This window comes from Miscanthus floridulus, chromosome 3 (assembly GCF_019320115.1).
Source record: "Miscanthus floridulus cultivar M001 chromosome 3, ASM1932011v1, whole genome shotgun sequence".
NCBI lineage: Eukaryota > Viridiplantae > Streptophyta > Magnoliopsida > Poales > Poaceae > Miscanthus > Miscanthus floridulus.
Window position 1 is genome coordinate 135,658,068 of NC_089582.1, and position 19,263 is coordinate 135,677,330.

The following is a 19,263-nucleotide window of genomic DNA, read 5'->3' on the forward strand; positions in this document are numbered from 1 at the left end:
ATTTTCAGAAAGGAGCATGTCCAAACGGGAAATCTCGTGAAGTACTTTTTCTGCAAATTTATTTAAATATGATAAATTTATCTTAATATTTTTTAAAGAAGGGCACAAATTCTGGCAAAAGCTCCTCACCTTGGTTCCCAAAACTTGACATCTTTCTTTTCTTTTATTTACTGGGACGAATATCTTTATACTAGACCTTTAAACTCAGTAATCACGCAAAAAGTTCTCTCCCTTTTATTTTTCCAAGGGGTTCATGTTGATTGAATTAAATCTAGGGTAATCCTCAGGTGAACTCACTACTCACCTAACGTTGGGGTAATGCCCCATTAACCATGAGACACAACTTTCTTGCGGATTGAACAAGCATAACCAAAGTTCTCACATTGAATACTAACTAATACTATTGCATAAGCTCACACCACAAATAAATTCATGTCCTCCTTGCTTAATTGTACAAAAGAGTCACTTAGCTAGCCACAAGAGTTCCGTAGTCCTGGAGTTTATTGTGTTTTCCTTGATCAAACAAGTTTTGTTCGATAGGAAGGTCCTACATGTCATCTAACAATCTGTTAATGAGCAAAATCTTCTAGTGCAATCCACCAACCACATGGCCTACCACCACACCAGTTTATCACTGTTTCTGCTGTGTAGTGTAGCATTGTCCAGGGCTCGGACTCTATAAAAGGCTCACACCGGGCACGCATTCCTTCACCACGAGCTCACACACACATCCATCAGCAATGGCGACCACCATCACCAGGCTCTTGCACCACCTAGCGCTCTTCCTCCTCGTTGTCCAGTTCGCCGACGCAGTTCTCATCGAAAAGACCAAGAACCACATTGCGTTGAAGCCTCAGTCATCGAGCACCACCTACATCGTCCATGCCAACGACCTCGCCAAGCCGCCCCACTTCGGCTCCCTGGAGGAGTGGTACCGTTCCATGGTGACCACCCACGCCTCTTCCACTCGGGCGGCGGCCTCCAGCGGCATCCTGTACACCTACGACACCGTCATGCACGGCTTCGCCGTCCAGCTCACTGGTGAGGAGGCCCGGCTCATGTCCAGCGCGCCCGGCGTCATCGGCGTGTACGAGGACAGGGTGCTCTACCCTCGGACCACGAGGTCGCCGGGGTTCATGGGCCTCGAACCCGGCAACGGCGCCTGGAAGCAGACCGACTTCGGCGACGGCGTCATCATCGGCATCATCGACGGCGGCATATGGCCCGAGAGTGCGAGCTTCCACGACAGCGGGCTCGGCCCCGTCCGGTCGAGCTGGAAGGGCAAGTGCGTCGACGCCCACGACTTCAACGCCAACTTGTGCAACAACAAGCTGGTTGGAGCCAAGGCCTTCATCACTGCTGCGGACGCCGTGGAGGGGAGGAAGAGCCGTGGCATCCCCTCCCCGAGGGACGAGGAGGGACACGGCACGCACGTGGCCTCGACGGCCGCTGGCGCTGAGGTCCGCAACGCCAGCCTCTACACGTTCTCCCGGGGAACCGCGTGGGGAATGGCGCCCAAGGCGAGGATCGCCATGTACAAGGCATGCACCGTGGTAGGCTGCCTGTATGCGGACATCGTAGCGGCGGTGGACGCTGCGGTGAAGGATGGCGTGGACATCATTTCCATGTCCCTCGGAGGCAACCCACCAGACCCTCCCTTCCACGATAACGTTGTCGCAATCGCCTTGTTCGGTGCGGAGCGCAAAGGCGTCTTCGTCGTCCTCGCTGGTGGCAATGATGGCCCGCAGGCATCTACGGTGACCAACTCGGCGCCGTGGATGACCACCGTAGGCGCCTCCACCGTGGACCGGCTGTTCCCGGCGAGCCTCACCCTCGGGAACGGGGTCGTGCTCGCCGGGCAGTCCCTTTATACCATGCATGCCAAGGGCACGCCCATGATCCAGTTACTGTCCGCCGACTGCGGACGCCACGATGAGTGGAAGAGCTGGACGCCCGACAAGGTCATGGGAAAAATCATGGTGTGCACGAAAGGAGCAGGCGACGGGCACGGCATCCTCTTGCAGAATGCTGGTGGCGCAGGGATAGTTGGTGTGGATCCTCGTGAATTGTCTCGAGATGGTTCCGCAACCTATTCCTTCACTCTTCCGGGTCTCACGCTCAGTTACACCGCTGGCGAGAAGCTCAGCGCGTACATGGCCTCGGTACCCTATCCGGTGGCGTCCTTCAGCTTCGGCTGTGAGACGATCGTCCGCAAGAACCGGGCGCCGGTGGTGGCGGGGTTCTCATCGCGGGGCCCCAACCCTGTCGTCCCCGAGCTGCTCAAGCCCGATGTCGTCGCGCCGGGAGTGAACATTCTTGCCGCCTGGTCGGGCGACGTATCTGTGTCGGGAGCTTCCGACGACGGCAGGAGAGCCGACTACAACATCATCTCCGGGACGTCCATGGCGTGCCCGCACGTCGCTGGCATTGCAGCAATGATCAAGAAGAAGCACCCAAGCTGGACGCCTGCCATGGTACGTTCGGCTCTGATGACGACCGCCGGGACGGTCGACAACAGAGGCGGAGACATCCTCGACAACGGTAACGGGGCCATCGTGGGCCGCGCCGACAACGTCAGGGTCGCGACGCCGCTGGTGGCCGGGGCCGGGCACGTCCAGCCGGACCTCGCGCTGGACCCGGGCCTCGTCTACGACGCCGGAGAGCGCGACTACGTCGACTTCCTCTGCGCCCTGAACTACACCGTGGAACAGATGCGGCGGTTCGTTCCGGACTTCGTCAATTGCACGGGAACGCTCGCCGGCGGCCCCGCTGGCCTCAACTACCCGTCGTTCATCGTGGCCTTCGACAACCGCACCGACGTCCGCACACTGACGCGGACGCTGACCAAAGTGTCCGAAGAGGCGGGGACGTACAATGTCACTGTCGTGGCGCCGGAGCACGTGAAGGTGACCGTCACGCCGACGACCTTGGAGTTCAAGGAGCACATGGAGGCGAGGAGCTACTCGGTGGAGTTCAGGAATGAAGCCGGAGGGAACCGGGAGGCAGGCGGTTGGGACTTCGGGCAGATCAGCTGGGTGAACGGGGAGCATCAAGTCAGGAGCCCGGTGGCGTTCCAGTGGAAGAACTGATGACTTCTTCTGCACAATAATAAGCTATATGTTGAGCTATCATGCTTAAACTGCCATATCCATATATCGTCATGGTGATGAGTTCGTTGGTTAGGGGGGAATCAATAATTCCGCATTCTGAGTCGTGAGCTGTGAGACGTATGGATGTTAAAAACTGGATGGTGTCAAAAAAAAATAGCTGTTGATGTTTTTAAAATATCTCCAAAGCTCCCATTTTATTTTGGTATAAATCAGTATTTTGGTATTCCACTCCATTTTTCTCCTCAAGCTGAACCATTTTTCACAACACTGAGTCCACTATTTACACAATAGACCATATTGCTAGTGTTGCATCTTCCTTTTGCCTGGGTTCCTTGTTTGCCCTGAATCATTGCTTTTCACAACACTAAGTTATTGAAACCGCACCGGTTACTGAATAATGACTACTTAACTGAATTGGATGGCGTGAACCGTGTAGTGGTGCAGTTTAAACTGTTGCTGCAACATTCATTCAGCATTAGTACTAAGACTATATTGATAGGTCGTGACTTCACCTGCAGGCAGCTGGATTTTGTACAATCCAAGCAAGAGACAAGAGGCCCAGCTCGAAATTTAGGATGGAAAATTAGTTGAGAATTGCCTTGGTTGCTGCAACTTATTACTGCATCTACCGCAGTCGGCAAGCTGATGTGGCTGTTGTTGTTCATCACACTATTTTCGTTGTTGTCATAGTAGTTATTTGCGTCGAGGAGGAACATCTGCGAGTTGTTTCAGTAGAGTCGTCCATGTTGTTTCAGTAGAGTGTCTAATTCCTCCACAGGTTGTGCTAGTACGTAGTAATATAAATCTCACCCTTATGGAGGATCCTTTGCGCTTGCTGCTCTTGTCACCCTCGTAGAGTGGTTGCTGATGGCTCAACCATATATGAGCACAAGCATAGCTTAAACAATTTGGAGCAGTTTTTTGAGAAACAAAAGTGCAGAGCAGTCTTAATTATATGGCACTTATTTGTCAGTGCAGCTAGCTCAACTGAACATTTGTGTGGTGTCTTAGGTATAGATTTTCCTAGTTTTTTTTTTTAATTCAGCTCTTGCTACTGTCCCAGGTTTAGTTGTCTAGGTCCTTCTAGTAATGACTACTTTTGTTATTTCATACGTACTTCCAGTTGAGTGATCATCCCAGCAAATTATTGGCCACACTGGTCTGCCCAGCTCTTTCCACTTTTTTTTTGTTTCAGGAATTCAGGGTGTATATTAGTGTAATATAACTCTGACCTTTCTTATTACTTGTATATCTATATGACATTCTCCGTATCCACACTTACATGGTCCTAACCAAAAGAGCCATTAGGGTGTAAGTTGTACTGGTTGTAACATGACAACAACTAGAAACAGTATGAAAGCTATTTTAAATGCTATGCTCTTTTGCGATTCTCTCCAGATTCTAGACGTGTTATAGGAGTAAACCAGTAAACTGGGCTGAAAAAAGTAGTATAACTGTAGTGTAGATTAATGTTCTTCTTTCTTACAAATTGGGCATCAGGTTATCAAGCAAGTCTGTTTCTGTTTAGAACACTAGCTACGCATGTCTGTATTTGCAAAATCCTGGTAGAGAGACTGTTATGCATCAATTATCTTAACAGCCAAAGACCTTTGTTGGATTGCACATGAGGACAAACTGCTGTTTTGATGTTAATTTGTAGTAAAATGACCAATTGCATACAGGATTGAAGGGCTGAAGGTTTCTGAACTGCAGATTTCTCTATTCATGTCATCTCATCTCAGCTTTGCCTTTGGAGTTCAAGGACTGAAGGTTTCTGATGACTTGTTGTCACTACTCACTAGTTGTAGTCTTTGAAGGACTAAAGGTTTCTGATAATTAATATTTATTATTTAAAATTACTCATTCTTCTCCTTTCAAGTTGAATTACAAATGGCTGTAGATACTACCATTGATGGCATTACTCATGGTTTGTCATCTAAACTGAAGAAAATGGAATCTTAGTTTGCTTGTGCCAAGTTTTGTAATAAATAAGTATATATCTATCAGTAGAAATGTCCTTGTCATGTTTTTATATTTCCAGATTTTATTGTTCTGATTTTTTTGTATTCTGTTCAAGTATGTGAATGGATCGTAAATTTGTGCAATTTTAGAGATGCAAGTTGACATGAGTGAACGAGCTACTTGACGCAACTCTGTCCAACTGCGTATAGTTCAGAACTGTTCAACTACTTGATGCAAATGCAAGTTGTGGGCTTTGCGACAGTTCAAAACAGTTAAACACATACTAATTGACACGCACGGGCCGCCGCAGTAACCCGCAAAAACAAACGGCGCTGTGCGGGCCGCCGCATGTGCCCGCCAGCTCTCGCGGCTTACGCGGACACGGGACGGGCTGCCCGCCGCCGCGCCGCTTGCTACGGCTGCTCGTGGTTCCTGCGCCGAGGCCCAGGCCCGCCGTGATTCATGGTCCTTGTGTCAGATTCGACGCCGAGCTCCGAAGTTGCAAGTTTGCATTGACTAGGTAGCTTCCTCACACCCCTCCAGGAAGCTGCATTTGGAAGGTATCCGTAATCCCGTATCCCGCCGGATCTCATCGGCTACTCAGACTCGCCGAAATATGGAAGCCTACGAGGCCTAGGCCCTAGCCTTAGCCGTCGTGCAGCGTTCGATCCGTGGCACGCGCCGCCTCCCATATATTACCGCCCCCTCGCGGCCTGCCTGCCCGCCGGAACAGTAACCAATTTCTTTCTACTACTATACTACGAGGAGGAGAGCGTGCAGGGGATGACGGGAAAGCGGAGGACCGCCGAGCGCGCGCAGCAAGGCGCAGCGGGGCGAGGCCGCGGGCGCCGCGCGTTGGGCCTCATCCGCGATCGCCGGGCGCGGGGCGACACGTTCGGCAAGCGGAAGGAGACGCTCAAGGTCAAGGCGTACGAGCTCTCCGTGCTCTGCGGCGTCGACGTCGCGCTCGTCGTCGCCGCCGCGGACGGCGACTGCGACGGCGGCGGCGCGGCCGCCGACGTGTGGGAGTCCACTGAGGGCGCCGTGCTGGCCCGGTACCGCGCGCTGGACCCGGAGGTGCGCGCGCGGCACACGCACCGGGCGTACCTCGAGGGCGGGCTGGGCAAGGAGGAGGCCAAGCTCGCCCGCGTGCGCCAGGCCGGGCCCACCGGCCTCGATCCCTGGGACAAGGCGCTGGACGGCGTCGCCACGGCGGAGGAGGCGCAGGGGCTGCTCGAGGCCATCGACGCCGCGATACGGGCTACGGAGGACAGGATGAGGGCGCTGGGTCTGCCGGTCGACGGCGAGGACGGCGTCGGCGCTGGCGTCGTGCTCGAGGGGGTCGCGCCGCTCGCCTTTGCTGGCGCGGACGGTTACCCGCTGCACGCCCCCGGCGACTACGACAACCAGGCCATATGGGCCAATGATGGCGTTCAGGCGTACGGCTTCCAGCAGTGCACCAACGGCAGCGGCGGCGCGGGCATGGAGGGTTACCACCTTCAGATAACGCCGGACATGTACGCCGCCGGCGGCAGCAGCAACAACAACATCGGCCGCCTCGCGACGGACGACCACCTGTACCCGCCGCGCGATGACGGCACGCTGCAGCATGGCTACGGCTTCCACCAATGCGCAGGCACCGACTACTTTGGCATACCTGCTGGCCACCAGATGCAGGAATTGCTGGGCTGGGGCGCTGCCCAGACCAATCTGGCCATGTGGAGCGCCGAGGAGCCGCCCCATGCCATGGTGCCTGTCCACTACCCCTCCGCCGAAACCGGCCTCAGCTACATGGACACGACGGCGGCACTCGGTGTCCAGGCGGCGGCGGCGGCTTGTCCTTTGCCATGGGCGCCAGCTGCAGCTTCGTCAACGCCCCGCCAGAACTCTCCCTCGCCATGGGCACCGCCGGCTGCGTTGGCGGCCGCGACTTCATCAACGCGCCACCAGTAGCCTTCTCCCACACCATCGGTGGCAGCAGCGACAACTTCACCAACACAACGCCAGCCCAGCCGCTCGCCATGAGCTACGGCGCCGACCTGACAATTGCCGGCATCAGGTACGCGACGCAGTGGCAGGCAGCCCAGAAGCTCCAACACGCCGGCAACGGCCCGCAGTCCGGCATCGAGCTGCTGTATTACCTTAGTAAGCTGGAGGAGGACACGCAGCTGCATCTATGGGGGAACTAATCTATCTAGCAAGTAGTAGTAGTAGTGTACAGCGTCGTAGGGTCAGATGTGCGACATCACGAATCCGGCAATTTTGGGCGACAGAAGTCTGGCCGCCGGGTTCTGATGATGTCGTCGCCGCCACCGCCGCCCATGGTTCCCGAGCAATTTTCCAAGCCAGCTAGCAAGGGACAGGGGCTAGGCATATTAGGTAGGTTTTGCATGATCACCAGGTGAAGACCCCGGAGATTGTTCAATTCAGCTGCTCGGCTAGGGCCTTGTTTAGATCACTTCTAAATTCAAGTTTTTTCACTCTCTCTCCATCACATCAATTTTTAACCGTTTGCATGGAGCATTAAATGTAGGTAAAAAAAAAAACTAATTGCACAGTTTAGTTCGAAATCACGAGATGAATCTTTTGAGCTTAGTTGGTCCACGATTGGACAATATTTACCAAATAAGACGAAAGTGCTACTATTTATCGGTTTGAAATTTTTTGCAATCTAAACATGGCCTAGGTAAGAACCTGGCAAAATTCCGTCAGTTTTGTACCTCTGCCTGCTTGATGGATGGAGCAGTTTTTTTTAAGGTCAATGGGGAGGTGTTCTCAACCTGATTTTATATATTGGCCCAAAACGGTCCGTTAGATAGTTTAACAAGTCATTTTGTACATCAGCCCCAGCACAAGGGCAAGGTTGTGGCCTATCCACTAACGAGAAAACAACATCAACATGCCCCGACACAAGCGCAAACGTGGCAAAACCATAAAGCCCCAAACAATGAGAACACAGCAACACCACGGCACAAGAACTCTTGGACGATGCCTCCAAGGAGGTGAATGACGCGGAGACGTAATCATCGTCAGCTAAGCAGTAGCTTAGCAAGGCTTTCGCCTAGTCTTGTGTGAGGAGAAGTTGCAATGGCCTGGCCGACCAAGGGCAGCAAGAGGTTCTTCAACGGCGCCCTCAAGAAGGAGAAACAGCCCGATGGCGTCCCTCGTCGCTGGCCAAGCCAAGAGCTAGGGCCTCGTTTAGTTGCCCGGAATCGGCAGTGGCAAAATCATTGCGCGACACTGTAGTGCCATGTAGCATTTCGTTTGTATTTGGTAATAATTGTCCAATCGTTGACTAATTAGGTTCAAAACGTTCGTCTCGCAAAGTACAACCAAACTGTGCAATTAGTTTTTGATTTCGTCAACATTTAGTACTCCATGCATGTACCGCAAGTTTGTTGTGACGGGGAATCTTCTTTTTATATAGTGCCAAAGTTTAGATTTTGGGGTAACTAAACACACCCTAGGCTGAGTTTTCGCCCAGAACCCTTGCAAGACACCTCGCAGACAGAGTCAACAATAGCAGTCACCTCGTCAGGTCTCCAGAGCTGACGCCCCGACACCGCCACTGCGGAAACAGGCATGGACGACGCCGCCGCACTGTCGAATCGTCGCTCTGCCCTCCCCAACAAGAGGCACAGGGGGAGGGCGCCGGCGGACGCACGGCCCCGCCGCCGGCTTGCCCGCGGCCAAACCGCACGCACCGCGCACGCATGTGTAGAAGAGCCGCACCGCTGCCAGAGCACCATCTGTGCTCCGAGCTCAAGAGGGCGCAGCAGCTCCAGCTGATCCGGACGCGACCACCGGACCCAGCGAAGGAGACACCCATGGACACGCAGCCCCGCCGCCGGCATGCCCGCGGCCAAACCGCGTGCCCAGGGACCCTGCACACGCACAAGAAGAAGAGACGCCATGCCACAGAGCAGCTCCACCAGATCTGCAGGGACTCCACCGCTCGAGAGCACTGCATCGTGGGGGTCGCGCCAGGGGAAGCTTGCAGCAGCACGTGCTCGTGTCGGTTGGCAGAGCACCGCACCGGCTTCCCAACAGCTAGGGTGGCCGACCGCCGCCGCGCAGGCCGAGCTCCCTGGGGACACAAACGAGTGAGCCCCCTAGGAACCCGCCAACCAGGGACGGCGTCCACCATAGAGACGGCAGATCGAGACCCGGGAGGCCCAGATCCGCCCTGTCGGCCGCCCAAGCCTCCATTGTCAACGGTGAAGAGGGAGGGAGGGGAGGGGAGGGGGCTCGAGAGGAAGAGGGGAAATGGCTACCGGCGCCGCCATCGCCCGCCTTCCACCAAGCCCCAGCGCGTAGCCACGGTGCCGCAGCACCGCCCGGAATGTCGAGATCCATCCCCGCACAGAGGGATTCGCAGCCTGCTTGGGAGAAGGCCCCGCCGCTGCCATCCTAGGGAGCCGCACGAGCATCCTGGCGGTCTCCTCCGGCAGCGGTGATGTGGGAGGGGAGGGGATGGAGGGTCAGCGGCTAGGGTCGGCCTGTGCGGGGCGACACGGGGGCCTCAGGTTTCTCCCCCGGCATGACCTCTCGATGGAGCAGTTTCTGTTAGCATATAGGAGATAGGATAATTTTAGGATTCATCAGGAGTTTTGTTAGGCTGAGAAGTTGCAGAAATTCTCATCTCTGGAGGTTATCCTTGCAATCATGTAATAAATACAATTATTACATATATAAGTATACATCAAATATCTCTCTCTACTGACAGCGAACGAAGTGTTTCTGTCCACCAATGTCTTGAGCCACATGTGCAGAAAGGCAGATGAAATCAATACGTGTACCGAAGGCGTAGTTCTGCAGCTTTACGTCTTTTTGGCTTGCAAAGTGCAACGTTTTCTTTACATTATTTCCCAAGCAAACATGAAACATATGCCCATGCGTGCAGCGTGCCCGAGAGCTTAGACGGTTAGACCATGCAATGGCCCGTTAGCTTCGCTGAAAAAATAAGCTGAAATATTATTTCAACTGATTTGTTACGAGAGAAAAATACTATTTCGGCTAAAAAAACAAGTTGAAAAGTACGAATTATAAGAGAAGCGAACAAGACCAATATTCATCAAGTACTAGCTCCTATGAATATTTTTGCTACACTAGGACAGAGTTCTCCAAAAAAAATTACCCCCAATTTATTTCTTTGTATCTGAGCACATAGTTTGTTTTAAGCTAGTTTATATTCCATAAGTGCCTTCAAGAACAATAAATACTCCATAATAAAATTGACTTTAATCACCTAACAAATAAGAATAGAATAGATGTTGACATTTTTTCAAATTAATACAGTTGGTCTAACTTATTAGGATGCAATGGATTTTAAAACAGTTGATAATTTAGTTTATTAAGAATGATCTTGAAAAGATTTAACAATTAATTAATGAATAATTCTTTTGAAATAAACGTTAAATGCTATCAACAAGTACTAACTCCTGTGAATATTCCAAAAAAAATACCCCCAATTTATTTCTTTGTATTTGAGCACATAGTTTGTTTTAAGCTAGTTTATATTCCATAAGTGCCTTCAAGAACAATAAATACTCCACAATAAAATTGACTTTAATCGACTAACAAATAATAATAGAATAGATGTTGACATTTTTTTTCAAATTAATACAGTTGGTCTAACTTATTAGGATGCAATGGATTTTAAAACAGTTGATAATTTAATTTATTAAGAATGGTGTTGAAAAGATTTAACAATTAATTAATAAATATTCTTTTGAGATAAACGTAAAATGCTATTTTGAAGACATATTTGGTAAAAAAAAGATTGATATGTTTTCAAGCAATATGTGTGTATTAGCATTATATCTTATAGATAAGTTTAGGGCCTTATAATAAATTTAGTATAGGGCCTTGCCCTGCAGTTGTTGGAAAAAAATGGCCGAGAAAGGCCATTCATGTTTTCACGAGCTGAAGACCGACTGTTGTAGAATGAACAACTTATAGGTCCCGTTCGGCTTATCCCATATTCGGCTTGTTCGGCTTATTTTTTTAGTCGAAATAGTATCTTTCTCTCACAATAATTCAGTCAGAACAGTGTTTTCAGCCAGTTTCAGTAAAAGATTCAGACCAGCGAACGGGCCATAGTGGTTAGGGTTCGATCCCTAAGTCTAAAAAATTGTGATAAAACTTATGACATTTATAATAAAAATTATGATGTCCCCTCCCACCTCACAAAATTTGTACGTTTTTATGAAGTTGTTGTTCTTCAGCACTACTTCAGCGGTACTTTTTAGCAAACCAACAGTGCTATTCTCTCACAACAAATCGACATAAGCATCAACATAAGCCAAATTTCAGCGAAACAAACAGGGGTGAAGAAACAAAAATGTGTCGGGTTCATAAACTCGAGTCCCTCGTGGACCGGCTTCCCCGCAAAGGCTCGGCCCAAGCAGACAGCGCGCAACTCATGGGCCGGCCCAAGTGTCTAAAACAACAGGTCAGGAGGACGGTCCAGTCACCGATCGGAAGGTCAGGCCGAGGAGGAACAACACCCGCTTATCCACTCCGGCCCACCTCTCCGACCGGAGCGCTCACTTTGGTCTCCAGCGCCTCCTGATGGTCTCTCCGATCGGAAGGCCTGGCAAAGCACTACCTCCGACTCCGACCCCATGTCTCCGACCGGGTATGCAAAGACCCTGCTCACTGCTCTTCTCCAACTGGCGCAACTAGAGCCGACTGGGACCAACCGACCAAGGACGCCCGCCCTGAAGGGACCAGAGAACGAACAGAGAAAGCAAGGCAAGGCGCTCAAGTCAAACCAGGATACCAGAGACCGTACCCTGTCACCTACAGGAACGGTACTCTATAACCGCCCTGACACAAACAATATTGCAGGTGCCGACATTTTCCTCTACAGTATTGTGGGCGTCGTTAACTCCCATACGATAAGGCCCCCCATATGCCTCTGGGCATCGACAGTGTTGCGGGCGCCGGGATTTACCGTACCAAGTGAACATGGTGAAACTCCTCACATGCCTCTGGACATCAACAGTATATGCAGGTGCCGACATCTGCCATACCCGAAACAAGATGACGTAACCTCCCATATACAACCGACATCCAACAGTGTTGTGGCCGCCTACCATCCTCCTGTACCCGCCGACGTGGGCAACAAGACTTAGAAGCATGTGAACTCTCTTCCTCTTACTTGTAAGGCAATCCCCTTCATCTATAAAAGGGGATGCGCTCTCTCCCAAGAGACTAAGTGGATTCAAGTTCATACAAGTCATTTCAGATTCATTAGATCGACTAAGTTCACTAGCTCACAACCACAAAACCGTCAGGTTCGGACATCAAGCACATGCTTAAACACTTAGCTCATAAAGGAGCTCCTGTCGCTCTCGGCCCTTTCGACCGGAGCCAACCGGACCTATCGTGCACCCCATCTTTCTTCTTTTCGTTTGTAACCCCACTACAAACTTTGAGCACCTGGGCTCAGGAATAAAGTCACCAACCGACCCAAACTGGACGTAGAGCACGTTGCCTGAACCAGTATAAACCATGTGTCATTGAGTGCTAGGCCACCTCCGATCACAACGTACGACAAAACTACAAATATTTACTTGTTGGTCACTTTCTGCACCGACAGTTAGCGCCGTCCATGGGGAACACGTTGTACGTTCAACACTTTTTGGTCATCGGATGGCCCACTTTTCCACCACCCTCGTCGTGACGGGCTCTGGCGATTCGATTCGCTTTGGCTCACTGGAGTTTCCTGCGGTCCCACATGTTGGGATGTGGGTTCCACCCATCTTCGAGCCATCCTAGGCCTTTCTCCTCGGAAGCCTGGACTTTGTCGCTGACTGACTCAGCGTACTACACCTCCGCGAGGAGGCACTCGTCCCGGCACCCATCGGAGGGGCGCCCTCCATCGATTCCGGGATGCACGACTTCAATGACGCGGCATTTGCGCTTCATTTCGAGCAAACTCTCTGCTCAAACCCTGCTGTGAGTAATGTACATATTGTTATTTACTTACTATTCTCTATCTTCTGCCGATTACCTAGAGGGACCCCGTTGTCTCCGCCGCGACCACCGTACGTCCGGTTCCCCTACGGCCTCGTGTCCCCCGTGGACGCGTATGCCAGGGGGCTCCGAAGGATGCCAGCACCGCCCCCTCTCACGTCTAAATTCATGGGGATGGTGAGCTACTCTCCCACCTGTTTCCTCAACATCATGGATGATGATGTTGAGAGTGACGGCTCCAGCATCGACGACATGGCGCCTAGCCACTGTCCGTCCTAGGAGTGCGCTATGGCGGATGCTCTAGGAATCTAGGATAGCCACCTATGGAAACAGAATCCTTGCAGACTCACACCCCTCTAGACCCTCGTGCGGAGACCACCGAGCTTACACGGGAGCACGGCGATGAACTACAACAATAGTGGCTGCACCGGCCACTGACTGCGCCTGCACGCTCGGCACACCATGCGGCGCCCCACGCGCATAGTTCGGCTAGCGGCGCCCGAGGTCATGCCCGCTGGGTCCAGCGCAACACCATGGATAGGGGGAACGATCCCTCACAGTTTGCTCGGGCCAATCAGAACATCGCCGCCACGGTAATGCTTCTACGTGGCATGCCCGAGCTGAACGACCCTCATGAACAGTGATCCACCAGAACCTCCAGGCACTAGTGGAGACCGCCGCCGTTCAATAAGTGGAGAGCTCCATATCACGACGCCAACTCACGGCCTCGATCCCCATCAGGGGAATGGGTACGCAGCAGATGGGTCGCTCCACCCGATCACTGCTATAACCACCGGGCGCGGCACAGGAGGCCGCATTGGCACCTCGTCTTGACTTGATGACCGCTCCGCACCGACCACTTGTATATGCATGGCTCGGACCAAACTGAGACACACGCAGCAGCGACCGAAATCCTAGCCCTAAGAGCCCGGGACCACGGACCTTTGTCCAACACCTCTAGCAAGCGTCGCTCCCACCATGCTCCAACAGAGGCCAGGGCAAAAGTAAGGCCAAGCGCCAGGATCAGGACGAGGGCCCCTCCACACAGAGGGGAAAAAGAACAGAAAGGATCGTCGCCGACCGGCCAACTCTGCATTAGTCGCCACGACTGATCATGCGGGCACGCATCCCCAGCAGAGCCCTTCGGGCCATTTCCACGAGCTCATGGAGAGCCCGTGCACCAATCATGACTACCCCATCAAACATCTCTACAAGGACTACCACCTCCTCAAGCGCCTTCTGCGGTAGGTCGGCAGGCCAAAGGAAGAAAAAGGTAAAGAAGCAACGACTGAGAAAGGGGGCGTAGCGGGCAAGGATCTAGATGACTAAAGGTTGAAGTGTTCCGATCGGACGCCTATCGACTAAAGGACAACAACGATGACATTCTCTCCAAATGCTTGGAACAACTATGTCATTTTTCTTCCCCTAAGTTTTAGTCTTACCATTGTTTACTTAGCGTATGCTCCTATAAAAGCACTCCGACCCGAACACTTTTTGGCCCAGGGCGCTCGGGGGCTCCACTAAGGGGCACTACTACCTCTCTGTTTTTTACTATCATATGGTGAAATTTCTTCCTACCCGATCAAAAGGGGAGTTTGTTCCTTTAATTTACCTTACATAGCTTTGCTTTAAAACATTCCGACCGATCGCACCCCGCCTTTTCCTACGGTTACGAGTAGCTGAGCCTCATGGGCCACGCCCCGGGCTCCCAAGAACGGGCAGGTACGAGAAAGAAAGAATAAAAAATAAAATTATGCTAAGGGAAAACTAAGGAACAAAATGGAACAAGCTTCCCCGAACGGAGTGGCTCCATCATAGAAAATGAAACCAACTGTAGTCATTAAGCACACAGGAACGTTTACATGGGGGCTCTCCCATGAACTTAAACTTTTTATGTTCACTAAACTACGTATATTTTACAAGCTATTGGGCTGGCTCGGTGACATTCGTAGTCGGTGCGACCGACGAAGGCGCGGGCTGCTCACTCCCCAGCGGCACGACATTCGGCTCGGTCAAAGCTGGGGTGATGTCCACCTCTGACCCATGCTTCGTGCCATCCGCAGGTTGGGCAACATCATCCCCACGCATGCTTCTAGCCTTGTCTTCACGGCGGACATCCATCACCCACTAAGCAGAGACTTGCTCTGCCACCGACCTTGCGTGCGGCAGCAAGCTCTCTCCGATCGATTGGATGTCCTCCATGCTCAAGCCATCAGCATACCCACCATAGATAGTAGTGAAGTCTAGGTTCGGATGATGCGTCGCCACTGAAGTTAACACCCCCAATGCTCCGTAGAACGGCCCGCTCGTGATAAGATCCTAGACCGCATCCGGGACCTCCACCAGTTGGATGGCGGGCGCGCTAGTACTTGGTGCCGACCTGAAGACCTTCGAGACAACGAGCTAGGCAACATTATGGATCTGGTCAAGTTCTCCCTCGAGAGCATGTCGCTCTTCACGGGACTTGGCCAGCTCCTCTGCTTTCCGGCTGAAAGTCACCTTGATCGTCTCTAGGTCCCGCTCCGGCGTCTTCACCCTTCCACCTAGCTCTGAAAGAAGGGAGACAAGCTCAGAAACATGCTGAAGGAAAAAACCAACATGACGAAAAATAGAAAAGGTATGTACCGACGTGGAAGTTCTCAAGGGTGGAGAATTCCTCTGTCTGTCGGGCCACCTGCTCGCGTAGCCAGGCGCTCGCCTCCTCTATCCCCATCACCTAGCCCCGAAGCATGAGCACTTCTCGGTCTACCTCTGACCGGGCCTTCTGCTCTGACTCCAGGTGTTGACATCGTTTTTTGCACGTGTCAAAATAATCGGAGTGGACCAATCGGCAAGGGGAAAGTTATTGAATACTTTAATAGCCAATAAAAGCCAGTTTGTAAAAATGGTTGCCGATAGCTGGTGATGATCGATGAAAGGAGACTTAAAGACTACTGCCGATGAAACAGGGAGTATGCCGATGAAGGAAGACTTGAAGACTATTGCCGATGAAGCAGGGAGTCTGCCGATGAAGGAAGACTTGAAGCCTACTGCCGATGAAATAGGGAGTATGCCGATGGAAAGGACGGTGAGATTTCCATCGTAATAGAGGCGGACAGGAAATAGATAGGAGTTAATTTCCTTTTCTGTATTGGTTAGGTTATGATTCGTGTAAGAGTCACGTGTTTCCTTAGATATGGGATTGGTGTCCTAGTTGTGTTTGGTTGTGTCTCTTTAGATCAGGGTATAAATATGGAGTAAGGAGCAATGTAATAAAAAATATATCAATCAATATCAAAACCAACTTTTACTCCTATTTGCATCTACTTTTCGGCGACTTCGTCAATTTGCATATTTTTCTTCTTTACGAGTTCTCATTGACTCGGCGAGCTGCATCGCTTCAGTGCGATCTTCGGCGATTCTCGAGTTCCGCGTGAGCACCTCTTGGCCGTGGCTTCCGGGCGTATCGCTGTTGTCAGGACCAAAGTGTTCGTTTCTTCATCCTTGTCGATTAACAGGTCAAATCGACTGGCACGCTTTGGATATCGATTCGGGTATTAGCCCTTTGTGTTTGCAGATCACTTTTGCATCAACACATCTTTTGGCACGCCCAGTGGGACACTTCAACCAATATGTTCAACTCCGAGATCGATCCAGGGAACATTATCGCAGTATCAGAAGAAGATCTTAAGGAAGAACAGAGGCAGGCTATGGAAAAGGCTGTAGAAGAATACAAGCAGCTTTGTCTGAGATCGTTTAGCTTGAACAAGAGTGGACAAGTCATCCAGAAGCAAGATTTGCCGTTGCCTCGGCAGGTTACCTTTGACTCCAATCCTGGTAAACTTCAAGAGATGGTTAATTCTGCAGTAAATCATGCTTTGATTAATCATTCCAATGTGCTGTCCAATACTGTTCATAATGCTGTGGTTCGAACTCTCAAAGAAGGACAAGCGGCACCACATTACGTTGGGCCTGCCTATCATCAACCAGAGCCGGCATCTGTCAAAACTCCATCGGCTCCTTCGGCCGTTGTGGGTACAGAAGTTACTTCCCCTCCAGTATTGGCAGGTTCACCTAATATACAATCTACACCGATACAATCAGATCAGGTGTTACCAGGAGGGCGAGTTCAGCTTAATACAGATCTATCGGCATCAGCTATGTCAGGCCCTGTGTCTCAGAATAACCAGATTCCTACTAATTGGTGGGGATATGGCATGCCTCCAGAGTCATCTGCTTTCAATCCTAGATTACCTCAAGTATTTGATGCAGCAGGAAGAGCGCCTATATCATCGGCTGTTTCGCCGATGGCTCAAATGCCTCAATATGCCGCAACTACTTCTGTACAACCAAATCCAGGAGGTTTCCAGATGCCTATGATTCAAACATTCAATTCAAGTCCATCGGCGAGCGTACTGCCGATGCAGCAGAAAGCCCCTGCTATGAGTCAAACTGGGGTTCAGTTCATGCCTCAAACCAGTTATAATTATCCAACAATATCAGCAAATTACCAGCCATCGGTAAGTTTTGTGCCGATGAGTTCTAATAATGATTGGTCAGGACAGTTACCTGTTCAACATACAGTTCAGCGGAATCAGCAGGTTGCAGGGATTCAACAAGGTCATGTGCAAGCTGGTTTCCAGAATCAAGCATCGGCAGCCCAGCCGATGAATCCTTTCCAACAGGTTAATGGACCACAAGTAGCGGCAAATATGCCGATTGCTGGAGATCGTGGGCCACAAAGATATGTGGAAGGATGTCAGCAGGCACCTCCTGTAGAAATTCAACCAGTTCGTCAGCAGGAGGCTGATGCTTTTTGGGCCGATAAGATAGCAGAGATTATGAAGGATCAGTTTGGGATAAAGCCCAAGGTCAATACTTATTCTTATCGGACCCCATACCCTCCTGCATACGATTTAATTCCTCTTCCAAATCGGTACAAGGTACCAGATTTCACTAAATTCTCTGGGCAAGATGATACATCGACAATGGAACATGTCAATCGCTTCATTATTCAATGTGGAGAGGCAGCTAACAGAGATGAATTAAGAGTTCGATTATTTTCATCATCTTTGTCTGGATCAGCATTTACATGGTTCATTTCATTGCCACCAAATTCTATTATTACCTGGGTTGATCTAGAAAAACAATTCCACAAATATTTCTTTGCTGGAATCCATGAAAAGAAGCTTACCGATTTAGTAAAATTAAGGCAGCGTAATGATGAATCGGTAGAGAGCTTTGTACAAAGGCTACGAGATGTAAAAAATAAGTGCTACAGCCTGGTGCTGGATGATCGGCAGCTTGCCGATTTGGCTTTCCAAGGGTTACTGCCACATCTTAAGGACAGATATGCTTCTCAGGAGTTTGAAAGCCTCAGTCATCTTGTGCAAAGGATCTCTGATCAAGATACTAGGGTTTTTGAACCTAAAAAGAACTGGAGTAAAAAGGTATCATTTGTTGAAGAAGTAGGAGATTCTGACTCTGATGAAGAACCAGTTATCGGCTTAGCTGAGTGGGTTAAGAATAAAAAGCCGATATCATGTCCCTTTGGTCAAAAAGAGCCAGAAAAGTTTACTTTTGATATCACCAAGGCCGATAAAATATTTGATCTTCTGCTTCAAGAGGGCCAAATTAAGCTGTCACCTAATCACGTGATCCCATCGGCAGAAGAGTTGAAGAAGATTTTGTACTGCAAATGGCACAATGCAACTTCACACAGTACAAATGAGTGCAAGGTATTCAGGCAACAGTTACAATCGGCTATTGAATCTGGGAGAATTAAGTTTGGTACTTCCAAGACCCAGAAGCCGATGAAGATTGATCAACACCCTTTTCCGGCAAATATGTTGGATGCCAAAGGAAAGACCAAGGTATTGACGTCAGAGGCTGCTGAGAAAAACGCGTCAGTAGACCCCCAACATCGGATAACTACCGATGATGCAAAGAGTAAGGGTTTGCTAGGGGAAAGCAGTAGTTCCAAAAAACCTCCTCGACCTGGCATTGTGATTACTCATCGAAGGCAGCAGGAGGGTTGGCGTCAACGTAATGACCGATATCGGCAACAGCAAGAAATGAGACATCAGGAAGAGTGGAATCGACATAAAGATCATTGGAGATGTCCGTTTTTCATCCATTGCTGGGAAGAAGGTATTAAATTGCCAACTGTTGAAAATTGCCCTGAGTGTAATGGTTATTACAGAGTCAATCGTTCAGAAAGGAGGTTTCA

General features: G+C 50.7%; 1 protein-coding gene and 1 pseudogene across 1 annotated transcript; both read left to right on the top strand.

Moving 5' to 3' along the window:
* The first annotated feature begins 732 nt into the window (after nt 1–732).
* LOC136547071 (subtilisin-like protease SBT1.8) lies at nt 733–3,210 on the top strand. The gene has a single exon (XM_066539040.1). It carries the CDS (start codon nt 741–743, stop codon nt 3,087–3,089), a length of 2,349 nt encoding a protein of 782 aa, XP_066395137.1. The 5' UTR covers nt 733–740; the 3' UTR covers nt 3,090–3,210.
* A 2,645-nt stretch (nt 3,211–5,855) lies between these two features.
* LOC136547072 (uncharacterized) lies at nt 5,856–7,261 on the top strand (annotated as a pseudogene).
* Nucleotides 7,262–19,263: the final 12,002 nt, after the last annotated feature.

Excerpts from the sequence above, each read along its gene's own strand:
- LOC136547071 (XM_066539040.1), top strand. The coding sequence starts at position 741 with ATGGCGACCACCATCACCAGGCTCTTGCACCACCTAGCGCTCTTCCTC.